This window comes from Chiloscyllium punctatum, chromosome 12, assembly GCF_047496795.1.
Source record: "Chiloscyllium punctatum isolate Juve2018m chromosome 12, sChiPun1.3, whole genome shotgun sequence".
NCBI classification, from domain to species: domain Eukaryota; kingdom Metazoa; phylum Chordata; class Chondrichthyes; order Orectolobiformes; family Hemiscylliidae; genus Chiloscyllium; species Chiloscyllium punctatum.
The window spans coordinates 31,315,835-31,333,189 of record NC_092750.1 but is presented as its reverse complement, the minus strand read 5'-3'; the positions used below and the strand labels follow the sequence as shown (position 1 = coordinate 31,333,189).

The 17,355-nt window shown below is 37.9% G+C and overlaps 1 protein-coding gene across 5 annotated transcripts in view; it reads left to right on the top strand.

Annotated features, from left to right (window-relative positions):
• wnk2 (WNK lysine deficient protein kinase 2) overlaps positions 1–17,355 on the top strand; it is a 174,606-nt gene that overhangs the window by 66,612 nt on the left and 90,639 nt on the right. For all 5 annotated transcript variants that reach the window (XM_072582266.1, XM_072582264.1, XM_072582267.1 and 2 more), the window contains exons 6-8: positions 5,979–6,067; positions 8,752–8,971; positions 14,313–14,589. In XM_072582266.1, the coding sequence (XP_072438367.1) occupies positions 5,979–6,067; positions 8,752–8,971; positions 14,313–14,589 (586 nt within the window). The remainder of the gene's footprint in view (positions 1–5,978; positions 6,068–8,751; positions 8,972–14,312; positions 14,590–17,355) is intronic.

The window sequence follows — 17,355 nt, the reverse complement described above, 5'->3', positions numbered from 1 at the left end:
TTTATAGCTAATACACTCCAATCCATCCTGCTAAACCTCCTTTGTATCCTCTCCAAAGCCTCCACATCCTTATTATGTGGCAAATAGAGAAAAACTGTTCCACTTTGCAAGCGCACTAATAACATTTGGTTGTAGATTTATAATCTTTTGCAGAAAATTTAGAGGAGGGATAAGCAATTTTTCTGACTTAGGATCTGGAACGTTCAATCTGAAAAGTTGGTGATAACGTATTCTATAATAATTTAGAGAGTGAGTGCAGCAGCTACTTGAGGGTGAGGCATTTGCAAAGTTGCGGTTAAAAGGCAGGAGCTGAAGGTTTAAGTGCTCTTTCTGGGACATACCAATTGCATTCCATGCTATACCTTTCTATGTTAACTAACAGGAAGTACAAGCAAAATCCCTTTTGATAATCTATTCTTTGCTGTTACTTTTTTAAAATTGAATTAAAGAAGGATTTATTTCTTAATTTGGAATCCCAATGTATGATCTTTCTAGTTGTAGATATGAGCTCCATCCAATCCAAAATTCTGATTTTTGACCTACACGGAGGAACTCTTGAGCCAACTTACCTTCCTGACAAATTCAAGTTGACAACTTAATCCTAAATGATGTTTTTTGGCTGGGGGCAATATGTAATCATTGCCAATGGGATCGTTTGCACTTGGTGAACTGAGGGGCTGGCTGACTTGTTTTATATTCATTTGTGGGATGTGGGCATCGTTTGCTGGCCAGCTTTCATTGCCTGTGTCTAGTTGCCCTTGAGAAGATAGTGGTGAGCTGTCTTTTTGAACTGCTGCAGTCCACCTACAGTGGGTTGACCCACAATGTCATTAGGGAGAGAATTCCAGGATTTTGACCCAGCAACAGTGAAGAAACTGCAATATATTTCCAAGTCAGGGTGCAGAGTGGCTTGGAAGGAATCTTGAAGGTGTTGGTGTTTTGATACATCTGCTGCCCTTGTCCTTCTAGATAGAAGTGGTTGTAGGTTTGAAAGGTGCTGTTTGAGGATCTTTGGTGAATTTCTACAGTGCATCTTGTAGATAGGAACTAAGTGTGCACTATTTGTAGTTAATGTGCAGAATATCTAGCTTGAGGTATTAATAGAAATACAGAAAATAAAAAAAGCTGGAGTAGGCTATTAAACCTACTCTGACATTCAGCATGATCATCGCTAGTCATCTGTCTCAATGCCCTAGTCGCAAGCTCCCCCTGTATATTTTCACACCTCTAGCCTCTCAAAGTTTATCTATTTCATTCTAAATGTATGCAGTAATTGGTCCTCCATAGCTTTCTGTGGTACAGAATTCTTCAGATTCTCCATTCTGAAGAAATATCTCTTTATCTCTGTCTGAAATGATCTACTACATATCTTGCTGTGCCCCTTGATCCCACTAGCTAGGGGAATTTATTCCTGTATCCAATCTGTCCAACTCCATCAGGATTTTGTTTCAAGAGATCTCTTTTCATTTAAACTATAATGAACGCAGACTTTGTCAACCCAGTTTTTTTTCTCCTATGACAAACCTGAAAGATCCCTCAAAGTTGCCACCCAAGTTAATAGTTTGATAGGGTTGTTAAGAAGGCATATGGTGTGTTGGCTTGGGGAATTGAGTTTAAGAGCAGCAAAGTTTGCTTAAGCTGTAAAACCCTCGTTAGAGCACACTTGGAATATTGTGTTCAGTTCTGGTTGTCTCATTATAGGAAAGATGTGGAAGAGAGAGTGCAGAGGAGATTTACCAAGATACTGCCTGGATTGTAGGGCATGTCATAAAGGGGCTTTTCTCATCAGAGCAAAGAAGGATGAGAGGTGACTTGAGATATACAGGATGTTGAGAGGCATAGAATGGATAGTCAGAGACTTTTTCCCAGGCCGAAAATGACTGTCACACGGGGGCATAATTTAAAGGTGATTAGAGGGCAGGTTTAGGGGAGATGTCAAAGATAGGCTCTTTACACAGAGTGGTGGGTGCATGGAATGCACTGCCAGCAGTGGGAGTTGAGTCAAATACATATGGTGCATTTAAGCGACTCTTGAATATGCACATGGCAAATAGTAAAATGAAAGGTATGTAGGTTAGTTTGATCTTAGAGTAGAATAAAAGGGCAGGACAACATCGAGGGACAAAGGGCCGGTACTGTTCAATGTTTCTTTGCCACTTCGGGAATCAGTCTAACATCATTGCAATCCCTCTGTGACAAGTACATCTTTGCTTCAATAAGGAGACTAAACTATGTGTCAATCAAAAAGCATTTAGACATGTTTCTTTTCAGAAGGGCAACATCCTAATTGGAGTCAGAGCGGATCCTTGAGGATTGGAAAATGGTTAATTTGGGAAGACAGTAGAAAACTGTCTGCTGCTGAGCCTGAACTTGGTCATTGGTCAGATTTTAGAATCCGTTATAAGAGATTGCAGAGCCCTTGAAAGTGTTTCGTAAAATAGGGCTGAGTCAGCATGGCTTCATCAAAAAGAGGTCATGCCTGACAAATCTATTAAAACGAGGCTGAGGAGTGACCTTAGAGGTTTATAAAATCATGAGAGGCATGGATAAGGTAAATGGACAATTTCTTTTCCCTGGGGTGGGGGAGTCCAGAACTAGAGGGCATAGGTTTAGGGTGAGATGGGAAGGATATAAAAGAGACCTAAGGGACAACGTTTTCAAGCAGAGTGTGGAATGTGTATGGAATGAGCTGCCAGAGGATGTGGTGGAGGCTGGTACAATTGCAACATTTAAAAGGCATCTGGATGGATATATGAATAGGAAGGGTTTGGAGGGATATGAGCCAGATGCTGGCAGGTGGCACTAGATTGAATTGGAATATCTGGTTGGCATGGACGAGTTGGACCTTACTGCAGGTCCAAGATAGCCGTGGCTATTTCATAATGGTATCCACCTTCACTTTACAATTTAATGTGTTTACACTTCGATATGCTCATAATTTGAGTTGTTTGCACTGATTTCAGAACTATTGGCAGTGGCAAAACTGAATTTTTCATTCACTAATGTGTGTTTTATGTCCCTGTCTTAATCTCCACTCCACTGTGCAATTTCCAAACTGATTACTTGTCCCCTTCTGAGGTGACAAAATAATGGGCATAATTTTCTGGCACTATCCAAGTATATTTCTTGATAGGTCAATAAATAATAGTTAAAAGGATAACTTCAAGTTAAAGAGAGCCAGCATGGATTTCTTAAGGAGAGATTATGTGTAACCATTTTGTTGGAATTTTTGAGGAGTTAACAGAAGGGCAATGCATTTGTTATGAGGTACATGAGCTTTCACAAGGTGCTTGATACAGTGCAGAATTAAGAAGTTTCAGCCCAGAGAATAAAGTATAGTGGCTATTTGGATATGAAATTGGCTGAGTGACAGGAAATAAACAAAACGCTTAAGTGGAGGTTTTTGAACTAGAGATTTTTGTACTGGGAATTCCCAGGGTCAGTTTTGGGACATTTGCTTTTCCCAACGTATATTAATGACATAAACATAGATTTGCAGAACACAATTTTAAAGTTTGTCGATATTTTCAAACTTGGAAGAGTTGTGAATGGTGAGGAGTCTAGTGGACAGTAGACAGATTAAGTTCAATTCTGAGATATGTGAAGTGATTCATTTTGGTATGAAAATCAAAGAGACAATATAAAATGAAGGGTGCTACTGCAGAGGGTGCGCAGGAGCAATCGGACCTGGATGTATATTTTTGTAAGTCATTGAAGACAGTAAGACAGTTGAAAAGAGCAGTTAATAAAGCAAGCAGTCTCCTCTGTGGCATACAGTACAAAAGCAAGGAGGTTATATTGAACTGTATGAATTATTCTTCAGCCTCTGTTAGAGTTGTGCCCATTTCTGTGTTCCACCCTTCCGGAAGAAAGTGAAGGCATTAGAATGGGTGCGGGAAAAATTTCACAAGGTTGGTGCCAAGGATAAGGATTTTCATTATGGAGAAATTAGAATGGCTTTCCTTTGAGTCAATAAGACTGAGAGGAGAATTGATAATTGAGTCTGGATAGAATGAAAATGGAGGGACTCTTGCTCATTTGAAGAGCTGGTGTAGACACAGTAGGTCCAATGCTTCCTGTGCCATGCTGTCACATCAAGAGTAGGTAAGCTTGATATTTTCTAATTGGAGACAGGCTTAAAGCTGAAGCAGAGAGGGCCTTCTGAGTCCTAGTTCAGGATTCTCTTAAGATTAATATGCAGGTACATTTGGCAGATAGGAAGGCAAATGCAATGAATTCATTTCAGGAGGGCGAGAATACTACAACAGGATATACTGTAGAAGGCTCTGGTCAGACTGCATTTGGAATATTGTGAGCAGTTTTGGGCCCTGTACCTAAGGAAGGATGTGCTGGCCTTGGAGAAGTTTGCAAGAATGATCCCAGGGATGTAAGGAGCAGTTAAAGAATCCAGGTCTGTACTTGATGGTGATTAGAAGAATGAAGGGGATCTCATTTAAAGTTGCAGAATACAGAGACTCCTGCGTGGAATGGATGTGGAGACTATGTTTCCACTGGTAAGAGAGACTAGGACTCAAAGCACAGAGTGAAAGGCTGACCCTTTAGAACTGAAGTAAGGTAGGATTTCTTCAGTTGGAGGGTGGCTAATGTGTGGAACTCATTGCTGCAAAGGGCTGTAGAGGCTCAGTTATTTAAGACAGAAAGGTAAGTTCTTGATGAGTAAAAGGGGTCAAGGGTTATGAGGAAAAGACAGGAGAATGGATTAAAAAGTGTATCAGCCATGATGGAATGGTGGAGCAAACTTGATGAGCTGAATTCTGCTCCTACAATCTTATTGTAGCTTTTGTCTTGAAGTTAAATTCATTTTGCTCCTGAAGACTTGGTTTTACAAACTAAGTAACTTTTCATAAGTTTTAAATAAAAGCAGTTAAAATGCATATCCACATCAAGGGGTTGTTTGTGTGGCATAATACAGATAGCTGCTAAGTAGGATGCTGTGTAGTTATTGAACTCGGGCAGTTTGATATAAGCTACCAAAGTATAAGCTATGGATATGGTCAAAAGGCATGAAATAAACTGCAGAGGTAAAAAGACACTTCTGCAAAACTTAGAGGTTATGAAGAGGAAGATGAGCATTTTTCGAACAGTTAATGATCTAGACAAACAGAAGAATTTTGCACTGTTTTAGGTTGATCCATCAATATATTAGAAATATCCTCATCACATTTACAGGATGATTTAGTGACTGTGCTGTAGTCTAATAGGATCTGAAGGATACATTGATGGAAGAAACTCAGCCAGATGTAGGTACTCTATCTTGGTTGTCCCTAGATTGTCATTTATTCAGTATGTAAGAATCCATCCCTCCCTTAATAATAGAATGTTAAGTTTGAGAGATGGGGTGAATGATATATTATACTTTCCAGAAAATGAGCCAGAGAAGTTGAAATACAGCCTCTGTCTGAATCTGAGACAAATTTATATGTCATTGATGCCCCATAGGTGTGCAATTCACATTAGTGATGAGAAAGTTTCACTATCATGGATGAAACCCCTTTTCATCTAATATGTGACATGTTTTGCCTTAGAATTTCTGCTGGAAAATCAATAACTGAGAGATGATTAGTTGAAGCGTTTTGCAACTGTGACATTCTTTAAGCCGTCAATATAGTGTATGAGAGATTTAACACCAGCTTTTTTTGTAATTATGTGCTGTAATTGTTTTCATCATTTGCCTTTTCAAATCTGAAATTTTCAACTTCAGATTCATCTTACCTACACCTATCTAAAAGTGGGAAGTGTTATTGTGATGGCGTAATCCCTTTGAATCAATAATTTTTGTGAATTGCTAATTGGACTGTAATAATGTTAACATGCAGTTTAAGGCTGGGTTTAGAGAATCCACACTATATTGGAAGTTTGCATTGATTTTAAAATTAGTTTTGAATACTTTGGATAACAATTCCCATAGCTTAAAAAAAACCAGCAAGTTTGTGCAACTTTGTGTTCTAACTTTTCAGGGTGTGAAACCAGCAAGTTTTGGCAAGGTCACAGATCCAGAAATAAAAGAGATCATTGGAGAATGCATCTGTCAAAATAAAGAAGAAAGGTTTGTAACAAAGTCACGAACAAGTATGTATTGTTTGTCAGACCTGATAACTGATTCCTGTCTATTAATTACTGAGACATTTGGAGTAAATGTTCTTCAAATTATCAGTGAGTCCTTGACTTAGTTTGCAATTTGCCTTTTGCCTTTTAATATTTATTGTCAAAGAACAATATATTGTGTTCAACATGGAATGGTACAATGCCGCATTCTTTTCAACATTAATCATTCATTGACTGAGCCCCTCAACATTTGCGGTTAAGTCAGAAAATTGCAGCTATACTTCGAATATAAGATTTCTAGTACTTCTTTCACCAAAGATTTTAACAGAACCAAAACACTTAGTTTTGGGGGGAAATGCTGCATATATACATGGATATAACCATGCTTAGGGACAAAACTACAAATTTTTATCAAAATTTGGCCTTGTGACTTGTTTGCAATCTTAGAATGTCAAAATCTGATTACAAGCTATTTCCTCCTGTGTTGAAAAGGTAGATTTGTTTCTGGTGGTCTCAATAATACTTGAGGAATAAGCTCTTTTAATTAATCTGACAACTTTTCTAAAACTATTTCATTCAAATTATTTGGATCTTAAGTTTTAGATGTGCATTTGCATAATCTGTATTTTCCTTGCCATTTTGTGACATAACTGAATAGGTTATGTGTTCAGTGTGTATTGAATGTAGTGTGATATGCATTTAACAATAGAGATCATGGTGAAAGGAGCCTATTGATATGTGTCTGCACTAACACAGCATATTGAATCCTGTGAATTTGGACATCTGAACAACAATTGCATGAAAGCCCAATTATTTTGGGCATAAAAGATCATACTGCAACAGCATGATGAAGGGCTCCTGCTCGAAACGTTGATTCTCCTGCTCCTCGGATGCTGCCTGACCTGCTGTGCTTTTCCAGCACCACTCTAATCTTGACTCTAATCTCCAGCATCTGCAGTCCTCACTTTTGAATAATTTGAAAAGTCAAGCATGGAGGCTAGAGATATGTCTGACATAAGGTGCAGTTGATTCAATACACGTCTGAGGACAGGTTTGCAATGTCAAGAGTAGTGGCGAATCCTAGCATGTATTGTCACCATTGTGACAATCAGAGCGAGAGCATCAAATAATTATGAAGTGCCAAATAAACGCTAGCCCATTGTAAAATTTTTTGTAGGCATGTGTAAGATTATGCCAGATGACAATCAGAAAATGAAACTCTCAAAGGTAAAATTGAGGCTCTGTGATGGAGTAGTACTCAAACCACAAGGATGCACTAATTTGAGAGTCCAGTGCTGTTGTAAAAATGAAGACTTGAAATTCCAGTTATTAAACACAAATCTAAAGCCACTGAGTACAGCAAATATAAGTTGGAATCTCAGACCAATGACTCTAAGCGTGTCAGAGGAGATTTGTAATGTTCTGCAGGCGATACTGACTGCTGAGCAGGCAAACAGTAAGACAGAAGCTGTAGGAAAGAGGTGTTCAAGGCAACAGCATAAATCAACAGTTGGTGAGAAGATTTTGAAACACAGCTAAACAACACATTATTCTAAATGGACAATGGTGGAAAAGCTGACAATATGCGTGCAAATAAAGAAACTAACAAAAGAGAGACTAACTAGAACAATAAATGGTTTGCTTATGCATGAGAACCAGTGAGTCTCGTGGGTGACATGGGTAATGCAGTGTCAATGATAGTGTATGCAAACGTCTTTTATTTGAAAACTTGGATGTTTGGATGGAAATGCAACTTATGACATGCCATTCATAGAATCTCTACAGTGCAGATAGAGGCTGTTCAGGTCATTGAGTCAAGACTGACACTCTGACAAGCATCCCTCCTAACGAGCCATATTCCCAATAAACTGAATTATTTTATGTAGCATTTTAACCACTTTTATAATTTCTGTAATGACTTTTTTAAAAAAAACATTTATGAATGTGAAGATTTTATGATTGTTCTGTACATCTGAAATACAGCTACAAAGGTACCAGCGTTTGCTAATTCTCCTAGTTTCAACAGTTAGTGTGACTTGTGCAAGCAATTATAAAGTTTCAAGGTCAAATTAGATCCACCACAGTTATACGGTCCTGTGTGTTGATTTAAAAACATTGCACTCAAGCAGGCCTCAGCCACAAAATTGGCAATACCCCACAATGAATTCTGTCACGCATTGGAATGTCCACTAATTGTATTTGTAGGCTTTCAAGAGGAGCTAAACAAAAAAATTAAGCTTTTTAAATGTATGGCTGCCAATAGCCATGGCTTAAATGGTTTTACATATAACTCTTAAATTTACAACAAAACTGACAACTGAATCCCAGTACAACTGAGAAATGTCTCAAAATGGTTTTTAAGTTATTTTCTGTAATTTAGGATTGGGTTAATCACAGGTGGTGACTGACTTTTTTGTCAACTCATAAAGTGATTTTCAGCTTTATTAATCAAACTCTTGTCAAGTTACTGTTGTTAAAGTACTTGATTCTAAAATATTGTGCTGGTTCTTGTCAGCTCTTGCAATGTGCAAATGTGTTTGAGTGGGAACTCAAGAATAATTAATCTGTCAAAGTTAGCTCAATTCTAGATTTAGTTTATGTCTAGATTTAGTTTATGTCTAGACTGTGTACTGCCGAAAGCAGCAACTCTACCCCAAGTGGAATAAATATTCATTGGTTTTCCAGATATTCTATAAAGGATCTATTAAATCATGCATTCTTTGCGGAGGAGACTGGACTAAGGGTTGAGCTTGCTGAAGAGGATGATGGAAAAAAAGATTCAATTGCTATGAGACTTTGGGTTGAAGATCCTAAGAAGCTGAAGGGCAAGCCCAAGGACAATGGAGCTATTGAGTTCAGCTTTGATTTGAATAAAGAAAACCCTGATGATGTTGCACAAGAAATGGTAACATTCATATTACGAATGCAATGTAAAGCTTTTTTAGAAGTGGAAAAAAGACTTGAATTTATACAGTGTCTGATCATATTGATGGAATACCAATGGTTGCCAACAGATCCTGACCAACAAGTCACTTGGTTTAAAAGCTTTGCCCCTATCATACAAGGTATTTTCATGGTCCATTGAGACGTTAAGTGGATTGGTTTCCTCCATTCTCTTTCTCCACCATATAAATATTCAAAGACTTTGTTTTCACCACTTTTTAAGGAAGAGATTCCAACAAACATCAACATTCTAAGAGGAACAAAAATGCTCCTCATCACCATTTTAAATGATTGACCTCTGACATTGAAGTACTGGACCCCTACCTCTAGATTCTCTCAAGAGGAAACATCATTTTCACATTCACTCTGCCAAGCCCCCTCAGGATCTTATGTCTTTCAATCAAATCATCTCTTACTCTCCTAAACTCCAGTAGATTCATGCCTAGCCTGTCCAACCTTTCCTTGTCAGACTGCCTGCTCATTCCAGGTATAAGTGGTGTGTTCCCTTCCTGGTGCCTGGATCAAGAACATCTCTGAACAGTGATAGCAAATTCTCAAAGGGGAGCCAGAGATCCTTGTATGTAGTGGTACCAACAACATAGGTAGAAAAGGGAATGCGGACCTGCAGAGTGAATACAGGTTAAAAAGCAGGGCAACAAGGGTAGTAATCTCTGAAATACTCCACTTGCCACATGCTAATGTGAGTAGGAGGATGGGGAAGATGAAATGAATGTGTGGCTGAGGAGCTAGTGCAGAGGATGGGGATTCAGATGTTTGGATCCTTGGGGTCTCTTTTGGGGCAGAGGTGACCTATACCTGAACTGGAAGGGGAACCAGTCTCTTGGCAGAAAGATTAGCTGGAGCTAGAGGGGAAGGTTTAAGTTTAAATTAGACTGCCGGGGGGGGGCCTTAAACAGGAGAAAGACAGAAGTGAAAGTTGAGGCTGGTACAGAGCCTAGTTACAGAGCAGTTAACTAGACAGGCAAGTACTTGGTAGTGATCAAGGTAAGACTGATGAATTAAACTACATTTATTTCAATGCAAGAAACCTAACTGGTAAAGCAGGTGACCCTGGGTCTTGGATGGGAACATGGGACTGGAATATCATAACTATGACAGAAACGTGGCTGAGGGAGGGACAGGGCTGACAGCTCAATATTCCAGGGTACAGGTGTTATAGGAAGGATAGAAGGTGAGGCAAGAGAGGAGGGGTGACGTTTTTGATTGGTGAAAACATCACAGCAGTATTTAAGATATTCCTGAGGGATTGTGGAGTGAAGCTGTATGGACAGAACTGCCAAATAAGAAGGGGGTGATCACGTTGATGAGATTGTACTATGGGCCCCCCAATAATCAGTGGGAAATCGAGGAGCAACTAAGATTCATAGGGTTGTAATAATAGATTTTAGATTTCAAAACATAAACTAGGACTACTGTAGTGTTAAGGGCTTAGATGGGGAGGAATGTGTGTGTTCAGGAAAACTATCTCAGTCAATACATAGATGACTTTAGCAGAGAGGAGGCAAAAACTCCTCTTGGGAAATAAGGCAGGGTGAGTGACTGAGATTTTAGTGGCGTACTGAGAATAGTGACCATAATTTAAAACTAATAGAATTATGGAAAAGAATAGGTCTGATCCACAAGTTAATGTTCCAAATTGGTGCAAGTCAAACTTTGATGGAATTCGACAAACTTTCAAAAGTAGGTTGACAGGGGCTGTTCACAGGTAAAAGGGCATCTGGCAGGAGTAGGGAACACGAGATGAGAGATATTGAGGCTCTGGTCAAGAAAAAGGAGGCGTATGTCAGGTATAGATCGATCAAATGAATTCCTTGAGGAATACTGGGGGTATAGGAGTACACTTAAGAGGGAAATCAGGAGGGCAAAAGTGGAACATGAGAGAGCTTTGGCAAACAAGGTAAAGGAAAATCCAAAGAGTTTATGCAAGAATATTAAGACAAAAGATTAACTAGACATAGAATGGAGACACAGCTTTGTACAGCAGGGAAACAGAACCTTTGGTCCAACTCGTGCATGCTGACCAGATATCTCAAATTAATCTAGTCCCATTTATGAGTACTTAGCCCATAAGCCTATAAACCCTTCCTATTCATATATTCATCCAGATGCCTTTTAAATGTTGTAATTGTACCAACCTCCTCTACTTCCTCTGGCAGCTCATTTCATTTGTACACCAACCTCTGCATGAAAATTTTGACCCTTAGGTCCCTTTTAAATCTTGCCCTTCTCACTTACAGTTATGCCCTCCAGTTTTGGCCTCATCCACCCTGGGGAAAAGACCTTGAATATTCACCTTATCGATGTTCCTCATGATATTATAAACTTCTATAACATCACCCCTCAACCTCTGACACTCCAGGGAAAATATTGCAAGCCTATTCAGCCTTTCCCTATAAGCTCAAATCCTCCAATCCTGATAACGTCTTTGTAAATCTTTTCTGAGCCCTTTCAGGTTCAACATCTTTTCTATAACAGGGAGACCATAATTCCAAAAGTGGCCTAATCAGTGTCCTGTACAGCCACTCCTATAACCCATGCACTGACCAATACAGGCAAGGATACCAAATGCCACCTTTATTATCCTATTTGCCTGCAACTCAAGGAATTATGAACCTGCTCTCCAAAGTTTCTTTGTTTGGCTAGACACCCCAGGGTCTTTACTTTGTGTGCAAGTCCTGCCCTGATTCGCGTTTCCAAAATGTAGCACCGCACCTTTATCGTGATTAAACGCCATCTGTCACTCCGCGGCCCGTTGGCCCATCTGATTGAAGTCCTGTTGTACTCTAAGGTAACCATCCTTGCTGTCCACTACACCACCAATTTTGGTGTCATCTAAAAATTTACTAACCATAATTCCTCTATTCAAATCCAAATCATTTATACGAATGATGAAAAGTGGTGGATCCAGCACTGATCTTTGCAGCACACCACTGGTCATAGCTTTCCCATCTTAAAAAAAACCCTTCCCCCCCCCACCCCCCCACTACCCTTTGTCTTCTACCTTCAAGCCAATTTTATATTCAGATGGCTAGTTTTCCCTGTACCCCATGTGATCTAACCTTGGTCACTAGTCTACCATGTAGAACCTTGTCAAACACCTTACTGAAGTACATATTGACAACGTCTACCACTCTGCCTTCATCAATCCTCTTCTCATTCCTTTTTCAAAAAACTCTAATAAGTGAGATGTGATTTCCCACACACACAGCCATGTTGACTATCCCTAATCACTCCTTGCCTTTCCAAATGCATATAAATCCTATCTATCAGCTCCCACATACTACAGTGTCACAACTCATTGATTTAATGGATGGATGTCAAGCCCCACTATTTCCAGAGTCATCACAATAATTGAAGCTTATAAACAAAATACACAAAATCCCCAAGCTACCCAATTTTCAGAACCAGGTTGGTAGAGAACATGGGCTAGATGTATTCGATGAAAGTCACTACTTATTGCAGATCATTAGTTTCTAGCTACAAATAAGCAGTTTCATAAATTTACTAAATTTAGTCAACTCTAATATCCTTAATCTTCTCCTTGCACATAGACAAACATAAATGTGGGGAAAAAAGGGCAGAGGGAAAACTGAGAAAATAGTTCCATAGTCTTTGTTCTTATGGTTTTTGGGTTGGTTCTTGCTGATCCAAAGGTTTCTCCTCGACCTTCATTTTTCCGAATGCTTCCACAGGTTTACAAGAAGCACAGGCTGGCTGTTTCACTTGTGAAAGATATCTGAGTTATCCAATTCAACAGTACAATTTGCAGGATCTGCTGAAGGAAGAATAAGTAGGCTTTCTTCAGGTTTATAAAGTGTCTTGCTGCAAAGAGAGTTGGTTTTTGGCTGATGCAGATCTGTTGGTTTCTGTTCTGTTCTAACTAGCTTCTGTCTGTCTTCCTCACTGCCCAAACTATTTAGGTGACTTGAAACTAATCACCTTGTTAGTAGGTGGAGTACCTGTGGGGACTCGGGACCAACTATCAATGACAGTCAACTTCATTTGTAAATAAGTTCATATGCATATCATTGGAGTCCTCTGTTTCACAAGCAGAGTTCATGATAGGTATCAAACTCCTTCCTTTCAAAACTAACAGCCATTGCTTGTAAATTCCTTGTTCAAAACTGATCCTTTTCATTTCAGTCAACAGATTCTTTAAAAAAACAAAAATAAAGGCATGCTTTTTTACTTGTCTCTGATCTTTTTAAAAAAAACACCATTTCAATAGACAAAACGTACAAAACATGAAATGTAGAAATGTAGAAATAACAAAACCAGATTTATATTTATTCATTCTTCTTCCCCTCTTAGGCAACCTTAAACAACTTTAACATTCATTAAACATTTCACTTATTCCAGCATTTTGCATTGAGGGCAATGCATCTACAATTACTTGCAATATGAATAATTTTACATGACATAGTTGTAACAAAAGTTCTCCATTTAAGGTTTTGTATTCTGATATTTAAACTTTTAGATGAAGGCCAGATTATAATGCAATTAAATTGGTGTATTTTGCCTCATCATTTTAATGTTACTGATACTTTGCCTTTCCACATCGTAAAGCCCAGTAACTCAATTATTACTAAGTTGGCATTTTGAAAGAATTTAAGGTGTAAATGAATTTCTTGGGGGAGAAACTAATGATCACAGGTTTGTAATTTATCCACTTTCAATTTAATCAAATTTGGAATTGAAATGTCACTATATGCTCCATAATTTGGAGATGCCAGTGTTGGACTGGGGTGTACAAAGTTAAGAATCACACAACACCAGGTTATAGTCCAACAGGTTTAATTGGAAGCACACTAGCTTTCGGAGCGACACTCCTGACAATCACCTGATGAAGGAGAGTCACTCCGAAAGCGAGTGTGCTTCCAATTAAACCTGTTGGACTATAACTTGGTGTTGTGTGATTTTTAAATATGCTCCATATGTTGCTAACCATTCTAATTTTTGGTATTAACATATGTGATGGGCTAAGGTGGCAGCTGTAGGAACCTGAAGATTTGTTATTTGTATTTTACTTTGCATCAAAATGTTAAATGTCAAGAAAATACAATTTTTTAAAAATTCTGTATTACTAGTACCTATACATTTTACAGATGTAAACTGATTATTTTTGCAATGGAGTATAAAATTCTTTTAGTTCGATAGGTTGAGATCATTGATCAAATCTGTAATTTGTAGCAACTTTCAATTGTTTGGTAAATATTTTCCATCAGACTTTTGTAAAATCTTTTGCATATTATAAGTTATTCAATGTTGATGTTTGGTTGCAGATTGATTCTGGTTTCTTTCAAGAATGTGATGCCAAGACCGTTGCCAAGTCAATACGAGACAGAGTAGCCTTAATTAAGTGGAGAAGGGAAAGATGTCAGCAAGTAATTGTGATAAGTGCCCAAAGAGAAACGACAGAATCGGAAAGACAGAAGGATTGTTTTCATCAAGTGGCAGGTACACCCCAGTCAGGTCTGCAAATCCCCTCAGAACTAGAAGAACCTGAAGCCGATCAACATGTACATCAGAGTCTGCTCGTTAGTGTCACATCTGTTATGTGTAAGTATAGTTATTTGATTTTGGCTTTAAAGAAATAGAAATGGTTTAAAGTCCTGTCTGGTATGAAATCAATTATTGGTCATTTCGAATAAAGGTAATTTGCTGGTTATCTAGTAATTGATCTATGATTGATCACCTCCAAAGAAATTGAAAGCAGTAATCCACATTGAGAGGGTTAGTCTAAGTAACAATCAGACGTCTGTTTCAAAAAAAATCCATAGCACTCTATTCAATATTTTGCTGTAAGCTGCTGCCATGAATCAGTATGACTTCATTCATTGTTCTCTTTTGCGAAATATTGTTCCAACAGCGCATTTGATTACTGGTTGATTTTTGAAAAAGCAATTTTTGTCTGTTCTTTCCATAGAATCTGTATGTTTTCAACTGGTTTGAAGTTTATGCCCTATTAATGCCCTAAATTTTGCTTCTCTGTGCTTGCTTGTATCTCTGTATTCTTCTGCAGCCTTGCAACATTTTCAAAATATCTGAAATTTTCTAATTTAAGATCTTGAATGTCCTGCATTTTATTCATTTCACCATTGGTGGCAGCACCTTCAATTGTCTACACTATAACTGCTCCAATAAGACAACTTTTTAAAATCCTACCTCTTTGGTCATCTAGCCGTGTATTTACGTATCTGACTCTGCTTCTCATTATATCATACTTCTGTGAAATGACTTTTTTTATGTTAATTGTGCTTATAAACAAAAGTTATTGAAAAAGGAATAGTATGACTTAAAGAAAATGTAAAATTTGTAGATTAATATTTAAAATTGCATTCAGTAGAGCACGGTGAAGCGCACACAGCAAAAATTGTTTTCCATAAATAAGCTGTGTTTTTATTTTGAGGTGGCTATAAGTGCTGTGATAATCCACATTTAGAGCCAGATAACTGTTCTAGAAATGCTCACCCATGAGGAAATTTTTATAAATGAAGGAAGTTTTAAACAAATTAATACAAATAATAATTAGAAGATGACATTGAAATGCCTGCAGACAATTTTGAGTGTAATTGCTTGTATTTGAACATTTACTTTCTCAGCTGCTTAACTGGTCTGCATTTTGCAGGTAGTCCCATCTTTTTTAAAAAAAGATACCATTCTGACACATTGGTAAAATGCAAGAAATAGTTAATGTGAATGGAGATGGTTTAACTAATATCAATATTGACTCAGTAATGCCTTGACAACTTTTAATAATGAGAATTGTCAATTGATTTTTATATGGAGCTATTACAGTTATTTCTTTGCCCTGTATCACTGAGCTTTACTCCAGGTATCCACTTCCCCGATTTCACAATCCTTTTTTTAATGTTGGTGTCACTATATCCAAGTCTGTCCTCATTGTCTGAACATAGCTAATTTATGAAAAGAGAAATGCCAGTTGGTAAACACATGTATCATTAAATTCTTAAAGTATATGGATTTTGAGTTGCATCTGAAAACTGATTGCAGTCTTTGATTTTCTCCCTCATTAGTTTATATGGTCCTGGTTTGTTCAGGAATTAGTATGTTTATAAATAGTTTCCTGATCATTTCTGAATAGATTTATTGCTAGCTGGTCGCAGCATTGAATGAAAATGCAGTGTCTACATTTTGTTACAATGGGAAAAGATTGAAAATAACTTTAATCATTTCAGAGTGGTCTTAGAAATTACTTGTGGTTTTCATAACACTATAGAATGTGCACAATATTGAAGGAGAGACTGGTCAATCATTTCCGTGCTGGCCCTCTGAAGAAGCAAATTGCTTTGTGCCACTTCTCTGAATTTTCTCCAGACGCCTGCAAAACTTTTTAATTTTCATGTAATGATTTAATACCCCTTTAAAACTCTCAATAAATTTGCCTTCAACCCTTCTAGGTAGAATGTTCTAGATCCTAATCATTCACTGCATGAAAAAGCATTTGCTAATGTTGTTTTTTCTTTCACAATTACCTTAAATCTGCACCACCGGTTCTCAATTTTTTTTAACCAATGGACAACATTTATCATGATCAACTTGGCCAAAGTTCTTCATGATTTTAAATATCTCTATCAAATCTTCAGTCACCCATGTCTTCTCCATGGAGGACAGCTCCAATTATACCAGTTTTTTATTATAGAACTAAAGATTTTCCTGAAATTGTCCTATTTTCACTCTTCCAACACCTTCAGATCCTTTCTAGTGTGGTGCCCAGACAAGATGATGTACTCCTGTTGAGGTTGACCAAGGCCTTGCACAGTTTTAATGCAACTTTTCTGCTTTTGTACTCTGTATCCCTACTGAAGAAACCCAGGATATCATTTGCTTTATAGATAAGCTCTTAGACTATGCTCCCCGGTGTATCGTGTATTTTATTTTACTGCTGCACTGATCTTCAAGGGGAAATGGAAGGCATTTAATGTCACAATGCATGGACCTTTCTATGTCTGTGCAGCCTTAATTGAAGTATTTTATCGCCTTTCTACTTAAATTAACTCTGCTCTACTAAATTTGGCATAGGTATATTCAGTGCGTTACAAGATGGAATTGCATTTTGTTCTTAAATAGTTAGAGAGCAAATTTCCTCCTCTTCAGTGTTTTCCTATTTATTTGGCTCATCCTAGGTGCAAGCATAATATGGTGCACTACAACTTTCAGTTTTCTGCTTAGAAGCCATAAATCAGAAGTGGATTGTCATGACCTGTGTCATATGTTAGCAAGTACTGATTCTGACAATCCAAACATGAGTTTCAAAATGTGGAAGAAGCGGTGAATGTTCTGAACGTTTATCTTAATATTTTA